The 22321-nt window shown below is 50.0% G+C and overlaps 1 protein-coding gene across 3 annotated transcripts in view; it reads left to right on the forward strand.

Annotated features, from left to right (window-relative positions):
• LOC106748893 overlaps positions 1-22321 on the forward strand; it is an 84958-nt gene that overhangs the window by 56950 nt on the left and 5687 nt on the right. For 2 of the 3 annotated variants that reach the window (XR_001374793.1, XM_014627811.1), the window contains one exon: positions 3448-3570. Coding sequence is in view for 1 of the 3 variants with exons in the window: in XM_014627811.1 (XP_014483297.1) it covers positions 3448-3570 (123 nt within the window). In the remaining 2 variants the exon portion in view is untranslated. Of the gene's footprint in view, positions 1-3447; positions 3571-21839; positions 21946-22321 lie in introns of those variants that run through there. The other variant, XR_001374794.1, reaches the window with a different exon arrangement.

Here is a 22321-nt window from a genome sequence, read left to right on the forward strand (position 1 = left end):
CCCCCCCCCGACGCGATTACGCGTCGCGTCTCGTCGTCAATCGAAACGAATCACTCGGCTCGCTCGGCAGCGCCGTCCGTATTCGATTTTCCACGGATCGCGACAGGTGACGTACTGAAATATGGAAGACGCCACGGTGATTTTTGCTCCGATGAGCGAACGGCGAATCTTCACGCTCATCTCGAAGTGAAATATGATATAGAATATATTTTCCATAAGTAAACGTTTATCTGTATGTGTTAAGATAATTGCGACAAGTGTTCAATTCTTAGCATTGAGAATATCAGAATGTTTTTATTTAAGTATTTCATTGGAAAAACAAGTTTCAAATTTAGTTACAACTAGTAGATTGTCCCGATGGAAATGTGTTATATAATTTTAATAAATGTTCTCTTAAATTTAGAACCACACTTACATTCGGTAATTTATTTACAAATTAAGATGTTACTGCGTTCAAATAAGTATTTACTATAAACTATTAAAATATATTTAAATTAATAAAAATATTTGATAATAAAATGCTGAGGAAGCAAGTAATTACATTTACATGATCCCAGCCCCTTTTTTTCCACGTAGCCCCGTTACGTATCTATGATAAAAACGCTAATTTATTCGGATTAACGATAAAGCGACGGGGCTCACGCACATGGTAACATTTGTACAAAATTCACGACGAGCTGCGTCGAGCGGCTGGTTTTTGCTTCATCTTAAGTGGACGAAAGTTGAAATTACTCGGGCAAATGATCGGGGATTGTGAATTGCTGGAGAGAGAACGTATCCTACCGTGAATCGCGGACGGAAAAGGCGGGGGCATTACTGAAGCTCATTAAATTCCGGCCGACGACTTAATCTAGGTCGTTATTTATATCTCAGCGGCAGTCGTATCTGCTCTCTGGAGAAAGAAGTACGAATTCTACCGCAGGTTTCCGCTCTCCGGGGAACGATCTCGCCATGGAAAATGTGACCGATTTGAAGTCGCACTCGTCCTCTGCCACGTCTCCATTTCTTTTCCTTCCTCTTCCTCTACCTTCTCCTCTTCGATCCGTTCTGTCCGAGTGTCCCTGCCGGGCGGACTTATTTTAAGCGATTACGCACTTCTGGATCGACCGAATCCATAAGAATGAAATCGTCTTCTCGACAGTGGCACGCAAGTCGATCTTCGCTAACGTAGAAACTGATGACGAGTAGTGATATCGACTCGCGCACTCGTTCGCGTTTTCGATAACAATTACGAGCGCATTCCTACGAGTAGCGATCTCTGCGGGAGTGCATTCGCCTGTCGGTGATTCGAGACTCGCGCGCGGTTTCTTTACGAACAAACACTCACGATTGTGGTCAATGCTATTCGTCGGCTCCTCGCCATTCTTCTGTATCGCCCGGGGTGATCCAACTTCTAACAGTTGTCAACGACACCTCTCGACAAAACCGAGGTCAACGGCGACACCTTGACAGCCGCTATTACGTATGCGTAGTTTCGTTCTGCCGGTGGATCGCATCAGAATGAAAGATTCGTCAGCAATGACAGCTTATAGGATTTTTATTAATTTTAACATCGTGGAAGATTTCTTCAGATACTGTTTAAATATTTCCTTGGATATAGTTTAAGTAGACAATGGTTAAATACATTCTCGAGAAAAAGGGCGGTAGGCGAAAATTTTTCCGTATGTTCGGTCGTTCAAATGTTGAAAGGCTTTCTTTTCTCAGGAGCCTCGAAGAGAAAATCAGAGAGCGTCGTTTTAATAGAATAAGAATTAATAAAGCCGGATTTGATTCCGGTTGAAATTTATCGCTATTTTTGTAAATAACTACGACAGACCGCGATCTCCCGTAATCCCTTTCGTTAGAAAACGACGATCGAAATCCGTCGACAGTTTGCGCGTGAAAGCCCGAACGACGAATAGTAATTGGACATGTATATTTGATCGCAGATCAAGACTCCTCTCATAATAGGGTGCTTGACACATCCGCGAAGAATGTATTCGTTTGATACATTCGCAAAGAGCGTTTGACTCACAATGAGACAAAGAATGACCGGCGGTTAGCGTTAGGCAGACGCGATTATTAAGCTAAAGTATGTGCGGGGCGAGCCGTTCGCTTTGGCAGGAAGTACCGCTATTCTCGTCACTTTTACGGTCGTTAAAACAATTCTCTGGCCGTTATTTGTTGTCTTACGCTGCGGCGACCAACGACGGAGACTTCCCGCGCCATTTTTCGTCTCACAACCCTCCTCCCCTCCCCTCCTCTCTCGACTAAAGACCATTTCCCGCGCGCTCGACCGCGGGGATTGCCGCGAAATGTGCACAGTTGAAATTACTCACTTGAGCCTCGACATAAGTCGTACTCTCTAAATATCTCGGAGTGAAATCTCACTGAGAACGAGTGAGAATTGACTGGAAGCGATCGTGAAAACCTCGCTACTCGGAATCTCGTACAAGTGGATATTTAACTCAAACTTCGAGTGGATTCTTCGTTCACACGATTAAACGTATTTCGAAATTGATCATAATGATTCTGTGTCTGTGACGATGGAATATATCAGATTCACTCATTAATACTGAATAAAAATATGTAAAGTGAAAAATTCACACCGTCCGAAAGAAAAGTTACTCGAACTCGAATGGCTCAGCTGTCGCTCTATTATTCGAGTGAAACCTCACTCCGAAAGATTCAGAGGACACATGGGGAGATAAGGTTTCTTTGGATTCAGTATACGCGTTGACTGTACAATTCGAAAGAGTAACGTACGCTGAGTCAAAATCCATTAAGGTATGATCAGTGAAAAAATCAGCGATTACCGAAGTATACTTTAAATTACTTTTAATGCCGTAAATAATGCTCAAATTGTTGTCCATCAATATAAAATTAAGGAAATTTGATTGAATCCGAAGAAATCATTATCTCGATACAATGAAGCAACTCCGTGTCAACGTTGATGGATATGATTAGACGAGAAAGATTCACACCGCACGGTGGATGTGAAAATCCTTAGGTAATTTATAGGATACTCGACGTAGGAAGGCAGGCCGATAAACCGACGATAAAATCGGCAGAAGCGGGCGGTCGCCTTCGATTGCAGGCGGCGCGCGGGGAGCGCGCGTAATTGTTCCTGGGTCGATCGCGAATTATGCCCGGGATGCTCTCATCGGTTTCCCGATTTCATTTTAAGAGACGGCGAGAAGAAACGCGCGCGGCCTCTCGGTGCGCGCGATAGAGGACCCGCGACGAGGACGCCGTACTCGCAACCTGTTTCGTTCGAGGGGAACGAGCGCGACCGAAACGAGAGAGGATCGTTTGTTTCCGCGTTCGTGCCGGGCCGCGCGGCTTCTCTTTCGATTTCCCGTCCCCTTTGTCGCGAAATTCGCCTCCTCGTCGCGCAGCTACAAATCTCCTCCGAGAGTAAGAGAAAGAGGGAACAACGATAAAAGCTTTTTATTTGCCTTGTTACAGACACCAACGATGACGAGTGGAGATGGTCGAGGAACGTGAGAGGACGCGAAGGAAGTCTCTCGGCCGCCGAGAACAGCCCGAAATCGACGGACGAGCCTCGTCGGCTCGGCTGCGTTCGCGCGGGTAAGTGTGACGGCATAGAAAAATCTTTGCATGACGTAGAAGAGAGTAACTGGAAATTACCGAGAGCGCGTCCGCTCTCGTCCTGGCTCGCAGCGGAGCGCTCTCGAATCGAGCATCGGTTACACGAAGGTATCGGGTACTCGCGCGGCCCTACCCTCCTTCGCCTCAAATATTGGACGTTCGTCCGGTGGTATGCGTGATACCCCGGAGTGCGCTTAAAATATTGAAATAAGACGGTCGTGTATGCCGCCGGCCCTTCGTCCCAGCCCTCCCCCCTCCCGCCTGTCCGCCTTTCTCGCCGCCGTAGGAGCTTTCGTGCGTTCCCCGTGATCCTTGCCCGTTCTCTTCCTGTCTCCCGTTCTCTCGTCGTTCTCCCGCCGGGGATCGGCATTCCCCGCGGCGGGGCCGCGCGCCGCCTTTACGTCACGAGACGCGTAATTGGCGACGGACGTAGAGATAGGAGACGCATAATGGATTACAGGCGAGATGACGACGACGACGTCGTTTTACCTCGTCTTTTTTTTCCCACGTGTCCCATCGGCGCGAGCTAGACAGTCCGCGCTCCCTCCGTCTTATCCTACCCCCGTCGCATCGCGTCGTGTACGATAAATCGGTGGCGATATGAGAAAAATAACGGGCGGAGCGCGCAGATGCGCGGCCGGCCGGTCGCGCGATGACGAGCGCATCTGCTGGGCGCGACACGAGAGTGCCGCGCGACAAACGCGGGACCAACGCGAAGCAGGCCGCGATTACTCATGCCCGAAACACGTGTCCAGACCGACAAAAATGCGCCCATCGATTTTTTATCGATCCAAGAAGAAGCGACGGCAGAAGCGAGAATCGCGCCGCCGCCGTCGCATTTCCGTTGCTGACGGCAAAAAGGCTCCGACGGAGACGCGTTTCTCTCTCTCTCTCTCTCTCTCTTTCTCATTGAGATCGAGGAAAAAGGGGACACGTGCAGCGTGTTCATCAGCCGTTGTCGCCGGTTGAACGAGCGAATTTCTGCGCCGATCGCGATACGCCGGCGTCGACCGTCGTTTGGAGACACGCGTAGATACACTTAACGCGTGCACGCGCTCGTGTGCGCTTAACGTTGCTTATAACTTGGGAATCTCTTTCCAACATGTGATCGTGACTTCACTTTGTATTTCACGATCTGCGAGTAACACTGTAAATTTTCGACGTTAACAAGTTAAATACTCCCCTGACGGCCACCGGTGACTGGTACCACGATACTAACGAAAACGATATTAAAGGGACTTAATGGTTTTAAATTGAGATTTTTCCGTCCAGTAAATATTTCGTATTGTAAAAATAAGTTCCGATATTCTCTATATTATGAATTAAATACTTGTCGTAATTGTTTTAACACAAATAAATGTTTCGATACACGTAAACGTCTGCTCACATGAAGGAAATATCGTATTATATGTAGTCAATTATATATTTCTATAATAAATATTTCCGAGGGGATACCATTTTACTTGGATCAAGTGAATATTACTTGAACGGTAACATTCCTTCGCATATACGCATGTATGATTGACGTACGTCGAGGGCTGACGGTACACGCGTGTCTCGCGCAACATCTATTCGGCGTGCCTTTGCGTAATTCGTATCGTCCCTCGAGCTTTCACGCAATCAGTGAAGATCGGCGCGGCAATGGACACGTGAATTTTATACCCGCGAGACGCCGCCGCGCACCGGGCGTTCGCGCCGATTCCCTCTATATTCGGGACGGATTTCTGATTGCTCCGAGCGTCGATAATTCTCCGTCGCCGTATTGTTACGTGTTGTCGCGCGGAACAATCTCGAGCCGAGCGTGCGCTTTCCCTTTTTCCTTGATCCCTCTTTTTTGCAGAACCGCCGTTCGCGGGAACGATCGTGACGCGCGTTCGCGCGAGGCCCGATTTGCACGCGGAACGCGCCCACCGTCCGTTACGTAAGCGGCGCGTTGCAATTCGCACGATCGGTGTGAGCCGTCCTGCCCGGCTTAGCGGCGAGACGCTAATGCATTTCTTGCCGGGAGTCGATATTATTGCCGGCTGATTCGGGACGAGAGAGACGTCCCGTGGACTGGTGCCTTTGCGCGCCGCTGTTTGCCGCGGTAACACGGTATTTCTCATCGGCAGGCTGTCACGGACTTTTTGCGCGCATTAAGGCTACTGTAAACCTCCCTCCCCTCTGCCGGCGATCCCTCCCTCCCCGTCGGCAATCGCCGAATTTCGCAAGCTCCCGATTGTTTAATCGCAAGCGGCACCCCTCGCGCAATAACCTCGTAAACGCGCTCCCGCCGAATAATTCCGAGGACAGAGGAGCGCTCGAGCTAACGGCGAAATTTACAATTGGCCCCATCCATCGTCGTTGTCGCCGCGTCGGCGGCTCCCTTTCTTCGGCCGACTCCAGCCGACTTGATCGATCCTTCATCTTCGCGAGACACTTCGGCGGAACGTCGAAACAGCACGCGACGGATCCCGCCTCGAGATCTCGCGTCGTGCATCGCAACGGTGCACGTGTTGCGTAAGCGTGTTGAGTGCGCGCGGCTCCTCCGCGCTGTTACCCAACCATTCGAACATTACGGAGATTCGGTGCGCCTCGAAATAACTTTTCGAGATGCAGCTTCCACACACGCGGTGCAGCGGGCGAGCGTGCGCGCCGGCACCCGCACGGGCCCGTGCGAAAGAGAGAGAGAGAGAGGAGCGCCGAGCGGAAAGGATCCGTCCGCGGCGGAGTAGGGGAGTTCATTCATAAATGCTCGAGCGAAGGCGTCAATGGATGCGCCTGAGCGAACGAGCGAGACAGCATCCGCGTTTCTCCGCGCCGCCGTCCCGTCCGGCCGAACGCGTCGTCGGCTGTTGCTCTTTCTCTCTCTCTCTCTTTCCCTCCCTCCCTCCCGCCCTCTTTTGCGCCGCGTTTTTCGTCTTTCTCCTCGCCGTGCCGCGACGTTATTCCCTCTTTCTCGCACTCCCTTTCCTCACTTTCTCGTTCCCTTTCTCCCGGCCGCTATCGTCGGAGCCGCGCGAAGACGCTTCTCTCCTTCGCGTCTCGCCGCCCGAGGATCGCCAATGTACGACGATCAATATCCGGGGTTTTCCCGGACAAGCAGGTGCAACTACTGCGCTTCCCGTCCTCGCGAGGCCCGCGCGTCTGCGAGGACTCGGTGGAGATCGGGAGGATCTTTCTCCAGAGGGACACGGAGGCAAATAATTCGCTGGTGTCAAGGCAAAATCGGAAAGTTACCGTACTGGAGAGCAAAACGACTTGTTAAGGGTACTAATTGCCGAATTTACGAATGATTTTGTTGCGAGAACAAATTGGTAGGGAAACATTATTTTGTCCCAACAGCAAGCTAATGTGTCCTTAAGGGCGAATTCATTCAGCGGAATATTTCATATCATGATAACAAAGCTGTTTCTGCTCTAATTACGAGTAATTCGCTAATTTGATTATGTCAACTAAGTTTTGTCGCTGTCTCAATGAATATGAAATGTACCGTCAACGATAATTGCTCGTTTCGCACTAAAACACATCTCGCGTTATACGGTGAAATAAAGTCGCGACGTTACCACAGTACGTGAAATAATGTAAATTCGCGAAGTAGCTGACGTTGAGAAATATGAAAAAAAATACTAAATAAAAAGTACCGAAGGCATTAAAATGCAATGATATAATATATCGCCATTTCGTGGGAGTTAGCGAATTTCTTTTCTCGGGGGAAGTACTTCGCTCTATATCGCCGTCTAAAAGATTAGCCTCGCTTTGTCAGAACGGACTGGTTGCCTCGCGATGACACGCTTCTCTTAATCCTCATCATCTTCATTAAACGCGGAACTTCCGTGGGGTGATCTGTGCGTGGGGACGGTTTCCCCAGGCGAACGAAGCCAGCCCAGGGAATGCGGCGGGGACGCTCGTGTTTGAAATACGAGCGGCGTCCGCGTGAAATCGGGACTCGGAGGGTCGGAAAATGGCAGACAACTGCTTGTTTCCACGCGCGCACGCGATATTACGACGCACGAAGATGAAGGTAGAAGCACGAGAGCAAAACTCGTTGATGCCGCTCATTATTTCGATTTTGATTTCTGACGCATCCCCGCCGAGTGTATCATACAGACCAGTCCGATAATCGGGGCGAAAATAACGAGCGACGGCGAGGAGAGACATTCGGAGAGACCCGCCACTTATCACAGTGACACATCGGCTGGAATGCGCGGTAATTTACGGACGGGAAGAAGAGGTCAGTCCGATACGCGCCGATGCTCGGCTATCGACGCGCTGCTTTCTTAACGCGTACCGCAAACACGCGTGTACGCACACTCGCGCGCGCCACGTCGGAACTAGCCGTCTCGCGTGCTCGTTTCCGTCGATCGCGAGTTTCGAATCCACGCTTCTCCCGCTCAATGAACTCTCGAACCTCGGGAGGAGCCTCGCGCGCACATGGACGTCGATTCTTCCCCGAGAAACGCGCTAACGAATCTATAACGCCGCGGACTGCGCGCCCGGACAGGTAAATCCAAGCCGCGGCGGACGGAGTAACCGACAAACGCATACCACCGGGAACGCATTATGCGCGTCGAGTTGTGAAGTTCACCTGTGTTTACCGACGCGCATTCCTCCCGGAGGAGCCGAGCGCACGCGCGCTCACCTACCACCACGACCAGCCCCTCGCAGCCTACCGAGTATGTCGGTCAATCACCCCGAATTCGAGTCGAACCCATCCTCCGAGACGTCATCCTCCGCGGGGATACTTCCTCGACCGTGTTCCCGTCGCGCGATAGCGCCAGCCCGCCGTTGTACTTCGCGACGGATCGCAATTACGCGCTCCGCCTCGCGAACACCGCTTTCGCTATCGGAGAGAGAGAGAGAGAGAGAGGTCTCGCGTTCGCCGAAAACGCACCCTGCGTCCCCCGTGTATTCGCGCGGGATCTCTTTGTGTGTGTAAACGTATGGTGCGAAACGTACCGCTGCGCGGAACGTACGCACACGCATGCAGCGGCGCGACGGCGTAGGCGTGTTAAGGCGATCTCTCTCTCTCTCTCTTTCTTCTTCTCTCTTTCGCAGACCGCGCTCGTTCCTCTTTCTCCTCCTCCTCCTTCTTCTCCTTCTCTTCTTCTTCTTCCTCACCGAGCACGGTGATAAGTGCATGCCGCGAAAAACGAAACGCCGGATGTGACGTCACCGCGCCCCGGCATATTTGCGTACGCGACGGTAACGCGGCTCGCAGCTGCGGCAGTGGCTGCGACTGCGACGATGAAACGCGCGATTAGGCGCGCAAAAATGACCGCGCGAGGCTGCTTTCATCTGGCCCGGCTCCGGCCGGGTTCGCCGATTACAAAACGGACGTAATCTCCGGCCGCGTAGGTGGGAGCGCGTGGGCGAAAGAAGAGCGTCGATCGATCGGCGGATCCGCGGAAGGTCCTTTCCGCGGAATGTGACGCGCCGCCGTGGCGGTCCTGAAGCAACGTCTCTCGGGTCTGCGCCGCGAAAAATGCTGAAAATCGCGCTTCCCGCGTTCTTTGCTCTTGTATGAATTATTAAACTTATTGTCCATTTTTTATTCTGCGCTCAACATGCACGGAGTCAAATCAGTCTTAAGGCAGGAACGGAGCGGAAGATGTTTACTTTGACCTGATTGGATTTGCACCGGTGCGGGAATTACTTGCGCTCAATTGAAAATACAAATTATCCTACCGAGGATATAACGTTCCCGCATATACACGTGTGAGGATATCTATCATTAATTTAAGACGATTCTTTCCCGAGTGTGCTGCGTGTTCGCTGGACCAGCTGCACTAGCCTGCATTATTCCGCCTCTTCTCCTCTTCCTCCCACTAGATCTTAATTATACGTCTGTCTCTTTCTGAGTTCTGTAAGCGTACGTTAGTTCAGTGAAAAAGAACAGGCCTCAAGTCGCGCGGCGGCTAACAGCTGACGGATTTCGTCACTGGGAATAATTATATCCCCCGTCGTTATTTACGTCGCGGTGGAATGCGCTATCGGCGGAATGACTCGAGTGAAACGTGATGATCAGCTTCGGGGAACGCGAGTCAAGGAAGCGACCTTCTCGCGCTTTCCGAGAATGTCGCGCGAGTGAATCGCGGAGACGCGTTCTGTGTGCCGCGTCGAAAACGCACGCGCAGGAATCCGGCCCGGTTACATCACGCATCCGTCCGCGTCAGGACTTCCGTTTCTCCGTCGAAGACGGGAAGTTGAATGCGCGAACGCACCCACCCCGCTGCCGGAGTGACTTCGTCGTGTCGCGGGCGAGAGTGCGAGAATTGCGATCTCGCGCGAGGGAAAGGGATTTTCTTCGCGATTCAGTTGCGCGAATCTACAGAATCTATCGCCGGCTGCGAGCTGCTTTTCTCGTAATCACGATGTATCACATCTGGGAAATCCCCGGTGTCGCGCACCTCACGGAGATACGTGGCGCCGGAGTGAACAGCATCCGACGAATGAAATAAGGAGTGGCTCGAACCTGCGAGTAAGTGTAATTTCCTGGCTCGCTGTGCAGGTATGAATGAGCCATTGAATGGAAGAGCGGTAGACCTCACATTGCGCTCACATTGAGGCACAGAAGTGTCCGCGTAAGCGTCTAAATTGCTCGCGAAGTCTGCCCTCATGCCGTTATATCGTATAACGTGATCTTGACAGTTATCGAGGAAGAGAGAGAGAGAGAGAGAGATATACAATTTGATGTCATCCGATCATACGATCGAGCGGTTGGACACGGTGAAATATCGGGGCGTGAGAATTGATATCGATACAATCCCGCCAACTGATACTTGAATATTTTATATCATCTGCATGTTGTGAAAGAAAAAAATACGAACACAAACACCCCTCTTTCGTGTGTGCATCGTCAGAAATTCATTGAACCGATTTTTATTCAAGTCAACGTCTAATCAGCTTCGATCGGTAACATTCTAATCAGTCTAATCAGTTTCTTCGCTCTTCGTAAAACGCGTTGAAGTGCCCAATGGGTTATATCCTTGATATTTGGGATAAAATATCGCGAATTGGAGATTAGAGTTCGGCAGATCAATCGATCTCGATTTTGGCTCGCTTCGAGCGATCAAGTTGGAACTTTCAATTCCGTCATTTTCGAGTTCCCGCGCCGTCTGACACTGGCTTCACTCGCCGACTCGCGCCAGTCTCGCCGGCTTGCTCGGAACAACTTGGAAGTCGCTTCTTCTCGGCGCAACGTTCTCTCAGAATCCGGCGGATCGCGAAGTCCCTCGCGACAGGAGAGCGAGACACAGGAGAGCGCGAGATAAAAAAGATCGGCGGAAAGAAAGGGAGAGGTGCGCTCCTCTCCTCGGCGAGCCGATGGGTGTGGGAGCGGACGCGATATCCCGCACCCACGTGCAACCGCTAAGCTTGTAACTCACGGATGGCGTTGTTAAGTATCTGGATACAAGTACGTGGACACCCGGTATCGCGATACCACCGGCCCGTGTACTCACGGCGTATTTAACGCCGAACGCGACGGACGTGCCGCGATGATTGACGTTTCTTAGCGGCTGCATCAGCATCTGCGCCGCGAACCCGCTGTGTCTACGCACGTATGCGTACGTCTATGTAGTAAAACACTAAAGCACCTTAATTTAATACGCTGCCTGCCACGGCGTTAGGAATCTTTGCTCATCACGCCGTTTTTAAATTCAATATGCTATTTTAATATGTTAATTAATTGTGTTTCTTACTCAGCGGAAAGAGAGAGAGAGAGAGAGAGAGAAACGTGTGCGAGTTTGAACAGAGAATTCTAGAATTCTAGTTTCTAATAATTTTATTGGACAAACTGCCTTCGTAAATGCTTAATTCGATCGAAACTAGGCGGCGAGTGTCGGCTGCCGGTCGTTAAAGTTTTACGGCGGAAAAAAGACGCCGGCCGGCGTAATCAGGACGTCGATGCCTTTACGCGACAGCGCTTTAATTAGCCACTCTCGCGTACGCGATGAATTATATTACGAAAGTAAGCATCGCTTTCGGCGTCGTCGAGAGGTAAATGATGCAAGTCGCGCTGGCATAATCAGGACCGTTGATTCCTCATTACTTAGTAGGGTAACCACTTCCTAGAACGCTAATTACCGTTATCGCGGCGTTATCGTTTGCGCTATCGAGCGCAATACGTTCGCGCTGCATGCGAAACCGTCGTCACATGCGAACGCGGAGAGTAACGAATGTTGTTGTTATTGTTGTTGTTATCGTTGATCTTCGAATTCGCGAGGAGTGCGATCGCACTGTGCCGTTTTACGCGCGAAAAATCTCTCGCGAGATCGACCCTCGTCTCGTATGAAGAGAACTTTAACGAGCTCTGGCCGCGTTTTTCTCTTTTTTTTCACGGTTTCATGTTGTTACACGAGCGTCCGAAGATAGTTTGCCGTAACAGGGTTGCGTAGGTGAAACTATTTTCCAAACGCGTTAGCATTGACCCTAAGCATTAACACGTTAGTCGCAGGACTGACGACTTTTGACGACTCCTCGTTCACGTGGATCCCACGTTATCGAGACGAACAGTTTCACTTGATACCCATGTGCGTTACAATATTTATAAGCCCGCAGGAATTATTATTCCCTACAGTTGTTTGTGTTCCTGAACGGCATATATTTTTACATATATTTTTATAAAAACAAAAAAGAATCGTTACGCTTGCAGAACAAACAACTTGTTGATTTAAGAAATTTTCATACATTTATACCAAATATACCGAATACTTTTATGCCAAAGGAAGAAAAGAAGCTTTCCACTTCTAAGATCGTTAATATTTAATTTTTCGTCAGTCGCAATATCCAATAAATATATACGACCCGTGCGGCAGCGAACTGATTGTCCGCAATCCTGCTTCCGAATTGTCTCGTTCCGTTGAACGGATAGCTCGGGTGAGTTTGTGATCGAGCGTTTCAGAGGAATGCATCATGATTCAAGAATAATTCCGGAGCATGCGTTATACGTTCGAGCTGCGCGCGTACATTTGATACCAACCGCACACGCCTCGCCCGTCGCGCTGCACAGTTCTCGTTGCGGCGGTAACAATGCGTGCTTACGGTATCCAGAGCCTAAATAACTGGCTATGCATGTATTGATAGCGGTCACGTAGATCGCAGCTGGCTTCATTCACGAAAGTCGCGTAACTATGCGTTATGCTGCGCGCGATCCCGCTGTTGTTTGATCACTTCGCATAAAACAAAGATGCATTGTAGCGTAATACGGTACATCGGTGAGAAAAATCCAGCCCGACGACAGGCACAATTTTTCTGCCGCATAGCTTCCTATATTTTGTTAATAAGCGCATAAAAGTATAATAAAGCGATTTCCGCCTTCCTTATCGAAGGAACGCGCGTTGAAATTGTTGCTTAGGCCTCGCCCGGGTCATTCACTAATATATATAGTTAGCATTTAATTATCTATACGCTTTTGCGGTAGATAACGTATATGGGTTGACGCTTTCTTCCGTAGGTCGGTATTACTTAGCTCGTATCAAGAAAAGGGGAGGGGAAGAGAGAGAGAGAGAGAGATTAGAAATGTACAGACCGCTGAGATATGTAGCAATATAGTTATGTGTACTGCGTATATTTCGGAGTAAGCCGAAATTTATGTAATCGTCAGCACATGTTCGTCCCCGAGACGTGGAATCGGAGCCGCGAGAGAAGCGAATACAAAAAACGCCTACGCACGGAGGCAACACGTGTCCTCGGATCGCCGCAGCTCGTCCTTTAAATATTTTGACTTTTTACGCGGCTCGCCACTCGAGACCCCGAGAGACCACCGTGATCATCCCGACACGGCTGAGAAACATTTGACGCACCTGATGCTGTGGGTCTCACATTTTCAAACAAATAACGGCGCCTTGAGGTTACACGCTAATGACTGATTTATCAGACTCTCGTATTCGTATAGTTCTCACGGTGCCGCGAGGTAATCCCCATGGTGGTAGGGTCGGTTTCTCTCCGGGAGGCCGCCGTATCTAATCTTTCACGTTTATTCCCCGTACAGAGCTTTTAAATTAACCCCCACACATAAAATATGAATTCTCACCGAAAACTCGCGCGTTCTTCATCATATGAGTCAAGCTTACAACGGAAAATGGAAAAAAAAAAGAAAAAATAGTGAGAGGGCTCGATTTATGTGCAACTGGAACATTTGAACGTTGCGATGCAGAAATAACGGTTAGTCTCCGCTTTAAAACACTTCTCCGAGTGAAATTGCGTTCGAAAAGTAGAATGACAATCGGGTCGCACGAATTCGAGCAGCTTTCCATTCATATAGAGCGAATTCTTCACTTTGAATCGTCGGGAAAAGATTTTCACTCGTGATTAAAAAAAACTGCTGTTACACGCAAAAACAAACTTATTCCAATCAATTAAAATATTCATTCGTATGGATTAAGAATTTATTCTAGATTTGAATGAAAAAATCCACTCTTGCGGCTTCCAGTAGCGGTATCTTCACGATCGTTTCGACTGAATTTTCGCCCGATCGTTTTAAATGAAGCTTCGCTTCGAAAAATTCGGAGAGCAAATGAAGTCTTATACACGATTGGCCGTTGAACCGAAAGAAGAGCGTATCGATATTATCGAGATTAACGGCGAGAAGCGCCTTCTTTTCGTGAGAGAAAGAAAGAAAGCAAGAGAAGGAGAGATAGGGAAAGAGGGGGGCGATGGGGGGACGAAAAGTTCGCGAAACCTCGTTCACCCGTTGTTAACAGGTTAAAGTGCATTCCCTCGTACGGCCACGAAACTCGAGCCCATCCTCGATGAATTATACCCGCAGCTTAATCCTCGAGAGGATCCGTAAAGTAATGCAACGCTGGGAGGTGGTTCGTTCGGTCGTACGCTCGCCGGCGGCGGCGAGTGGACGGTCGGACGAGGAAAACGGGCTCCGGAAAACCGGGCTTTCCGAGGGTGGGCGCCGGGACTAAGACGGGTCCAATTGGGATAAGTTTGGGCGAGTCTAGGCGAGAGAAAAAGAGAGAGAGGGAGAGAGAGAACCGGGCCTTAAATCTAGTTAGATTAAGCCGAAGGGCCCCCCTCTTTAATGCGGCAGCGTCCCGGCAAAGGAATTCCAGCCGTATCCTACGGGCGAAGTGAAGATGTATACCCATTTCCCGAGAGCGGGAGAGAAATTCCATGCTCCGTGGATGCTGCGGCGCTGCTCCGCACACAGCCGACACACGGCGTCGCTTTCGGGGAGGCCCGGAGATTCAATTTGTCACGAACTTTACGGGCCGGTCGCCCTCGCCGGGACGTAATTAACGATTCTTACACGTCGCCTCGTTGATTCGACGGGTACTCCCTTCTCGGTTCCCTTCTTGAAATATCAGGAGTGTGTGTGTGTGTGTGTGTTTCGTTTTCTGTGAAAAAAGAAAAGAAAAAAAGAAAATGTCGCCCCGTTATCTCTCCCCGCCGCCTCCGGGAGGATATCCCCGACTTTATTGCGCGCGATGATTCTCTCACTTTTTCTTCGACTTGACGCTCCTCTCGGAGAAAATTCAGCCGAGTTTGCAGTATCGACGGACGGTCCCCCCGGAACAATGAGCTGACGCGTTCATCGTTACCGCCGTTCTCCGTGGAGCGAAGTTCCCGGCGAAGACGTCGAGAACGCCGGTGACGTCTCGCGCCGTCCGAATTAATTAGTCAATCATTCTTACGTTCGGCGGACACACGTGGCGGTTTAAATCTAATTCGTCAGGCGTGGGGCAGCAGGATGGCGGGGTACGGCGGTCGAGATAAAGCGAGATAAAGCTCACGGCCGTCCCGATCTAAGATTATCCTTCTTCTCCCGCCGTGTACGCGTGTGTGTGTGTGTATGTGTGTATACGTGTATATGCGTGCACGTATGTGTGCGTGTACATGTGTACCGTGCGTGAATAGTTTCTGGGAAGCCGGTCTCTCTTCTCTCGCGTCGGGTCGCTCCGTGAAGTACACGTGACCATGGACTTTGGACGTTAGGATAGGTTGGACCGTTTCTTCCACATCGCTCCTTCGTACGACCCGATCGTATCCTCGGGCGATGCGCTGCCGTTTTCTAGGTTGGGCTAGTCTCGGGACCTTTTAACCTGCCCGCATCGGCGGCACCAGCGGCGGCGAGGGCGGCGGCGGTGGCAACCGTCAGCCGCGTTTCAGGTCCGTTTCTCCGTCCCGCTTCTTCCTGCCCAGTCCTCATTCTATCTCTCCGTTTCCTCTCCTCTCTTCCTCCGTCGCGCGCGATCCGGCTTCTCTTTTCCTTCCACTCTCATTCGTGCCACGTAGTAAATAGGAAACGTCACGGGCGGAAGGAGTCTGCGCGTTATTAACCCATGCGGGCGCGGAACGTGCGTGCGCGCGCGTTGCTTGTTGTTTGCTCGCCCCGCACCTATCGAGCGAACGGGGTTGCCGTTGGTCTTTAATGCGGGGCGAGCTGTGTGCGCTCGCGAGGAAGGGAGACGGATAGATTGATAGATAAGTACGTTTATTGGCACTCGGGGGATAAGCCTCTTAAAAGCGTTACGTTGAAGCAAAGGAATACAACGATCAATTTGTAAATTTAGAATAAAAGATATAAATAAACGAAAAAGTTTGGAAGAATCGCCCCTTTTCCAGCTTTCCGGCGGGAAGACATCGGAAAAACCGCGGAAAATTGAGAAGCCGGGTTTCCCGAGCCTTGAAATTCTAGAGAAGGAGAAAGGAAATCGTGTAATTATACGTTTCGCTACACCGTGAGAAATTATAGTTATTTTCGGTGTCAACTATAACCTTTTTATAGTTTTAACCAAAATAATAATGACAACATGCATATCAAACATTACTGCTAACGCTATAATAACATTCATTAGAAAATCATTTTTCCCGACTATAATTCTTATACTACGACGATTGTAATATACAAACATCAAATATTTTTCTCTCGGTGTAGGATTCAGTTCGGGCAGTTAGATAATTCCAGGAATAGCGGCGCATTTCGATTTAAAGGTTGGCGAATCATTTTTGACTGAATTCGGTAAGGGAGAGAAAGAGAGATATATCGTGGGAGGATGTTATCTTTCAGTGGAGAGTCCCGCTCGCCGGCGATATCGACGCCGCCGTCGAGTTGCCAATATCGCCGGCTGTCGTCCTTGTATCCTCGTCCTCGCGCCCCGGAAACCCGGGGAACTTAACACCTTTTCGTGGCAATCGTGGAACCCGTGTTTGCCGACACACACACACACACACACACGCACATACATATTATATAATATCTTATCTGAAACGTGTGTATGATTTCTTATTAGAAATCATACGTTAGATACGGTATTTCGCGCGTTCCGAGAGCGTCAACGTTTCGATCACGAGTCAAGAGATTCCTGTTAAAGGATAAGGGAGGCATTCAGGCGGGAGATAAGCCGGCGATTCGGGTTGTTTCCTTGAATGGGAGGAACGTAGGATCCGCGTCGTTAACGCGCGAGACACGTCGCGCATGAGGAACGTCCCCCGCTCACCGAGCGTCGTTCGGAATGTGGGATACGAAGTATACCTAAACACCGGCCCCTCCGGGAAAATGTCGAATATTCCCGTCGGAATTATTCACGAGGCGTTTTCCCCGAGCGCGACACCCAACTCGCGGCCCTTCCGCGTTAGACGCGTCCGATTCGACTTTTCCCAAAGATCCCGTTCGCGGATAAACGAGCGATAAATGAGCTCTCGCGCTTAGATACACACAGCCGATAATTTCGAGATGGGAAAGAGAAAGGGAGAGTGAGAGGAGCGTCTCTTGCGCAATAGAGTAAATTACCGCCGGAAAAAATGTCAATCAGTGGCAAATATGACAGGCGACGGTGGCGATGCGTGTGTGGAATCTGTATGTATGGCGCGGCGCGCGTCGACGCCGACCGGGAGAAGTGAGAAAAATACGGCGAGGGCCGGGAGGGATGCGCGAGGATATAATGATTTACGAGTGACGATAGCGAGCGATGATTGGCGCTGGCGCCTGGTCATTATCATTACGAACACGGTGCAGTCCCGTGACACGCTCGCGCTATTTATGCGCGATGCACGAGTTATGCAAGCGCTCTCTCGCTCCGCGTGCTCGTGTCAGAACTAATTAGAGGAACCAGCGCGTGATGATTACACGCTGGTCCGAAAAAATCACGCGCACCTTTGCATTCGTAATAACGTAAGCGAAATTCGCGATCGCGAGATGAGACGCGCCGGGCGTTTCGCGACAAACTCGTGCGACGAACGCGGGTTTTAAGGTTTCACTCCGTGGATCGTCACAGTTCCAGCGATGCCGTTAAGGCGTCCTTATGGAAGTTGATTTACTGAAAAATACTTTCCTATAACTTTATTGGACTATCTAAGTAATCGTTTTGAGCGAAATTAAGACAATTATATACACAATATTACAAACACGAGGGCATTATCTTTTATTCTTCTTATTGTGCATATATTAATGCTTTATTTATACGTCAGTTGAGCTAATAGAGGCGCATACATGATAGAAAGTGGTACATAAATATTTAAATATTCAAATGTGTGTATATGTATATATGTAAATATGTGTATATATTCATATACCGCGGGCATCACAATAAATTGTAAGTTCCCTATGCCTATATTTTCAAAACAAAATGGTGAATAATTCTGAAATCGTTATATAATGTCTCTATATTAGTTCTTAATATCATAGTAGTGTTTCATTAACATTCTAAATGTCGTTTAGGAGAAATTAACAATAGAAATTAAGAACGGGACATTGACCTCGAGGAATACGTATAAGAAGTGTCAATCTTTTGTTGCGAATGTCTCAACTTCCAAATGGTCAATTGTTTTCTAACTTTGCAGATGTGTAGATGGTATTTCCATCAGTATGCAACTGAAATCTAAAAAGGATTCCTAAGAAAATAATATAAACGACGGATCAAATACGAGGCGAGCGATTCGCGCTCGAGCGAATTGTGCCCGTCCGATTTGAAATTTCGAATATTTCATATTCGATTGCTCAAACTCTCGAGCTGAGCCGTGAAACGCACTTGATATTTTGATATTTTGCCGTGGCGTATATCGCACTTGTCGATTAACCCGCGCGGAGGACTTTATCGTCGGTATATAAGTCTAGAAATAAAAACGTATATTAATATTTGTCGTGCGCGTGGAGAGCGGGAACGATGGCACACGCGATAAATCGAGTCCTGTCATATGTTCGATAATCTGTAAACCCTTCCCACTTTTATAAGCTCCGTGAATGTAACTTGTCGCGCTGAGCATTCCTTTATCGAAGAGGAGCGGAAGCCGTTATCGCCTTACTCTACCGATATAGTATAGTATTTGATAAAATTTCGTGACGAGGCTCGTTAGAAAGGGTGTGACTATTTAATAAACGCCGTATCGCGGCTCACCCTTTCGTAATCGGCACAGTTAGACAGAAAAATTTACCGTTTGCTGTCAACATAGATGGTGTTTACATATTGCTATATATTGTGAAAACGAACGCGATACTGCTGACCCAGCAACCTTGTGCAACGAAGTTGCGTTATTTGCTCTCGGATTGCTAAATCGATTCTACGTAAAATGCAAAGAGAGAAAGAGAAAGAGCGCGAAAGGGAGTAGAAGAGAGAGCATGACCTGTCGATTTTAAATCTCCGAACTTAGTATTTTTAGCGGAAAACACGAAGAATATTTATATTTATTTAGCACGATGCGTCGAGAAAAACGTGGAATAATACCTTTTTTTTTCTTGCAAATTGAATTAGCCAACGAAAACCTAATACGCGGATGTAGAAGCGAGAAGTGAAAAACCATCGAAATCTGTAATACAATAAGACACGTTTTCGGTCCTGTTTTATTTGCCAAGTTAAATAATATAATTTTATTAAATAAGCGTCATTAAAGAAATCGGAAATTGTGAGAAACGGGCGAAGAAACGGAGATTACGCTGAAAATTGGAGAAAATGTAGAGAGAAACGGCGCGGTGTCCGATTTTAGTCGCGGATACCGCGGAACACGCGGTTACGCTCGGGCGTTTAATCGAGCGACGGTCTAAGGTCAACGCGGAAGAATCGGTTGGCGAATTCGCGTGCAACGTCAACACCGCCGTCCCCGGGCATTCCCCGGATGCCGCGGAGGTTCGACCGGGGCGCGCCGCGCGTAGAAGGTAAAGAACAATTAAGAATTGAGGGACGGGACCGAAGTGCGCGCCCGGCCAAGTGGTGGTAAGAGGTTCTGCCGATGCGTAAACGATTATTCAATTCGCAACGGCATTCCGACGTACCAAATGCGGCCGGGCCGGGCCGCGTCGGTGGCGGGCAGCTTCTTCCATCGCGATTCGGACGAGCGCGATTCACAAAATCAATTAAAGGTCGTTACCCATTACTCAGAACGCTCGTACGCTTTTCGGCGCTTTTGTTCCGTGCACGCCTGACGGCGTATCGCAATAAAACCAGTCGACCGGGGACGTCACTACTACACGAACTTCGACGGGCAGCCGGCAAGAAGTCTCGCCGAGCGAAAGTTGCACCACGGTGAATCGATACGCGGGATGTGCAACTACCGACGGTGTTACGAACGCTGCTGCTGCAACGATCGACGGAAATGCGATAGCGTTCCGTCGATTAACGGGAGGTAGGGGAGACCGAATCCAGTTCGGGCTGTGTGCTCCGTTTCAGGAACGGTGGAAATGGTATCGCGACGATGAAATTACGCGTTTCTTCACGATACATATACGTTGTGTACTGATAATATGTTGACTTGAATCGAAATCTTTTCGAATAGAACAGAACGAACTTGGCGAATAGGCCTACTGGAACGAATAGGCGAACTTGATTCCATCTTCCGTACTCGATAACCGAGAAGCCCGTTGATAATGACAATCGAGATGGTAGGAGGGTGCGAAGGTAAATCCGCCGTGTTTCGCGCAATTAAGGGAGCGATGTGTCAAACGAAAATATATATAGTAAAAGAATTCTGAACGTTCCCGCGCGTTCTCCGCGGCCCGAGGACCTCCCCGCATTCTCCTTTGTTTGCATTTCCATTCTGCGACCGGGGGAAAATATTGACGCGCCGACGGTCAAATATAAACCTCCTCACGGAATAACCTGACATAACTTAACGCGAACAACACAAACAGCGTAATCAACGAGGCCGATGGATCTTTAGTGATCGAAATGGCGCGCGGCGACATCGGGCGCTCTTTTACCGAGCCGTCCCGAACCGGCCAGGCTAAAAATCGTCTCAGCGGGTAGTTTCCTCCAATAACACCCTCTCCCGTCACCCCTCCGACTAAGAAGGCGACGGAACAACCGGTGAAATCGACAATAACGGAGGGCGCGTTCCACAGTAAATTCAGCAGTAAATTCCAGACTCCGCGCTGCCGGACGGACCTGCGCGCCGAAGCGCCGGGCGGAGGGCCCGTGTGAAGCCATTGTGCGTTTTATCGTCGGCGGCTGAGAGATGAGAACGCGCTCCAAACCGTGCTTGAGGTTTTCTATATTTTTTTTCCCCCCCTCTCTCTCTCTCTCTCTCTCCCTCGCCCCCGCCTTCCCCCTTTTCGCTCCTCTCCTCTCTTCGGGCGGAGAAACAACGGCGGGCGAAAAAGCGGTACTCCCGAAGGATCCCGCCGAGACAGGTACTACGACCTGACACCTCGATCAACGGCTCTTCGCAGGTACACCTCCTCTTCGATTCTAGAAGAGCGCTTTCGGCCGCTCGCCGTCCGTCCGCAGCTATGTGGGCTCTTGTTATCGTTCACAATGCGAACCGACCGGCTGCATTTTGGCGCTGTCATAATCAGGTACACCGTGTTCTGCGCGCTAAGACTGTAACAAAGCTGCCGGCCCTCCGACGGGAATTGTGTTGCGCTTAAGAACGGAAGCGGGCGCGCACAAGTGATTTTCGTACGATTAAACGGGCAGATCGGAGGGAACGTGGCGGGGAACCGGAGGGCAGAAATGAGAGGGAGAGGAGGCGAGAAGGAGAGGGGGGGGGGAGGGTGAACGAGGACGTGCTTTTAAATAATATCGGGTATTATCGCGCGCGCGTATCCGCGGCACGTATTCGGCGCGCACAGTTCGCGGAGCGACTCGGCTTTTCGATGCGCGCGTTCACCGAGAGGCATTCGCCGAAGAAAGCGCGTAATTACCCGTGCAATCGCGCAAAGCCAGTTAGTTCCCACCCTCGAACGGAGACCCAAGGACCCGGCCGTATCGATCGTGGCCAAATACAGAGCATCGGCCGACCGCGCAAAGAGCGCGTCCGATGATGCCCGGTGGTCCCACGGCGATGACGACGAGGTTCCCGCGATTATCCAACGATCGTTTCAGATCTATGAGGCAGCGAGACATCGTCGAATTTCGGCGGATAATCGGAGCGGAATTCCCGCCGTCGAGGAATCCCTGCGGCCTCGCCAGAAGTGAAACTCTGCATTATAACGAGCCCGGGCGCAAAAACGAAGGGGGCGAGGAAGGCTATCGGGGCGCGCCACCGACCGGCCGATTATTATTTTTGCGCCCGGCGAGCCGCGCGCGGCAGCAACGAGACCCGAAAGGCGAAGAGCACCCAAGGTATTTATTACGGCACCTTAACTTCCTCGTGTAATTCACTTGCGCGCGGGCGCGCGCGCGCGCGCGCCCGCGGAGGGCACAAAGTAGACCCTGTAAAAGTATGCCTTTTCGCCGCCGCGCCGATGACTGCGACGGTAGTCGGTCATATCGGCGCTCTCGCCATTACCCGGCCGTTAAATCGTTTTTTTGCGCAACCTGAAGTGCACCCTCGAGTCCCACAGTCCGGACTCCTTCTTGGACGC

This window comes from Dinoponera quadriceps, unplaced genomic scaffold (assembly GCF_001313825.1).
Source record: "Dinoponera quadriceps isolate SergipeBrazil2010 unplaced genomic scaffold, ASM131382v1 scaffold3271, whole genome shotgun sequence".
NCBI lineage: Eukaryota > Metazoa > Arthropoda > Insecta > Hymenoptera > Formicidae > Dinoponera > Dinoponera quadriceps.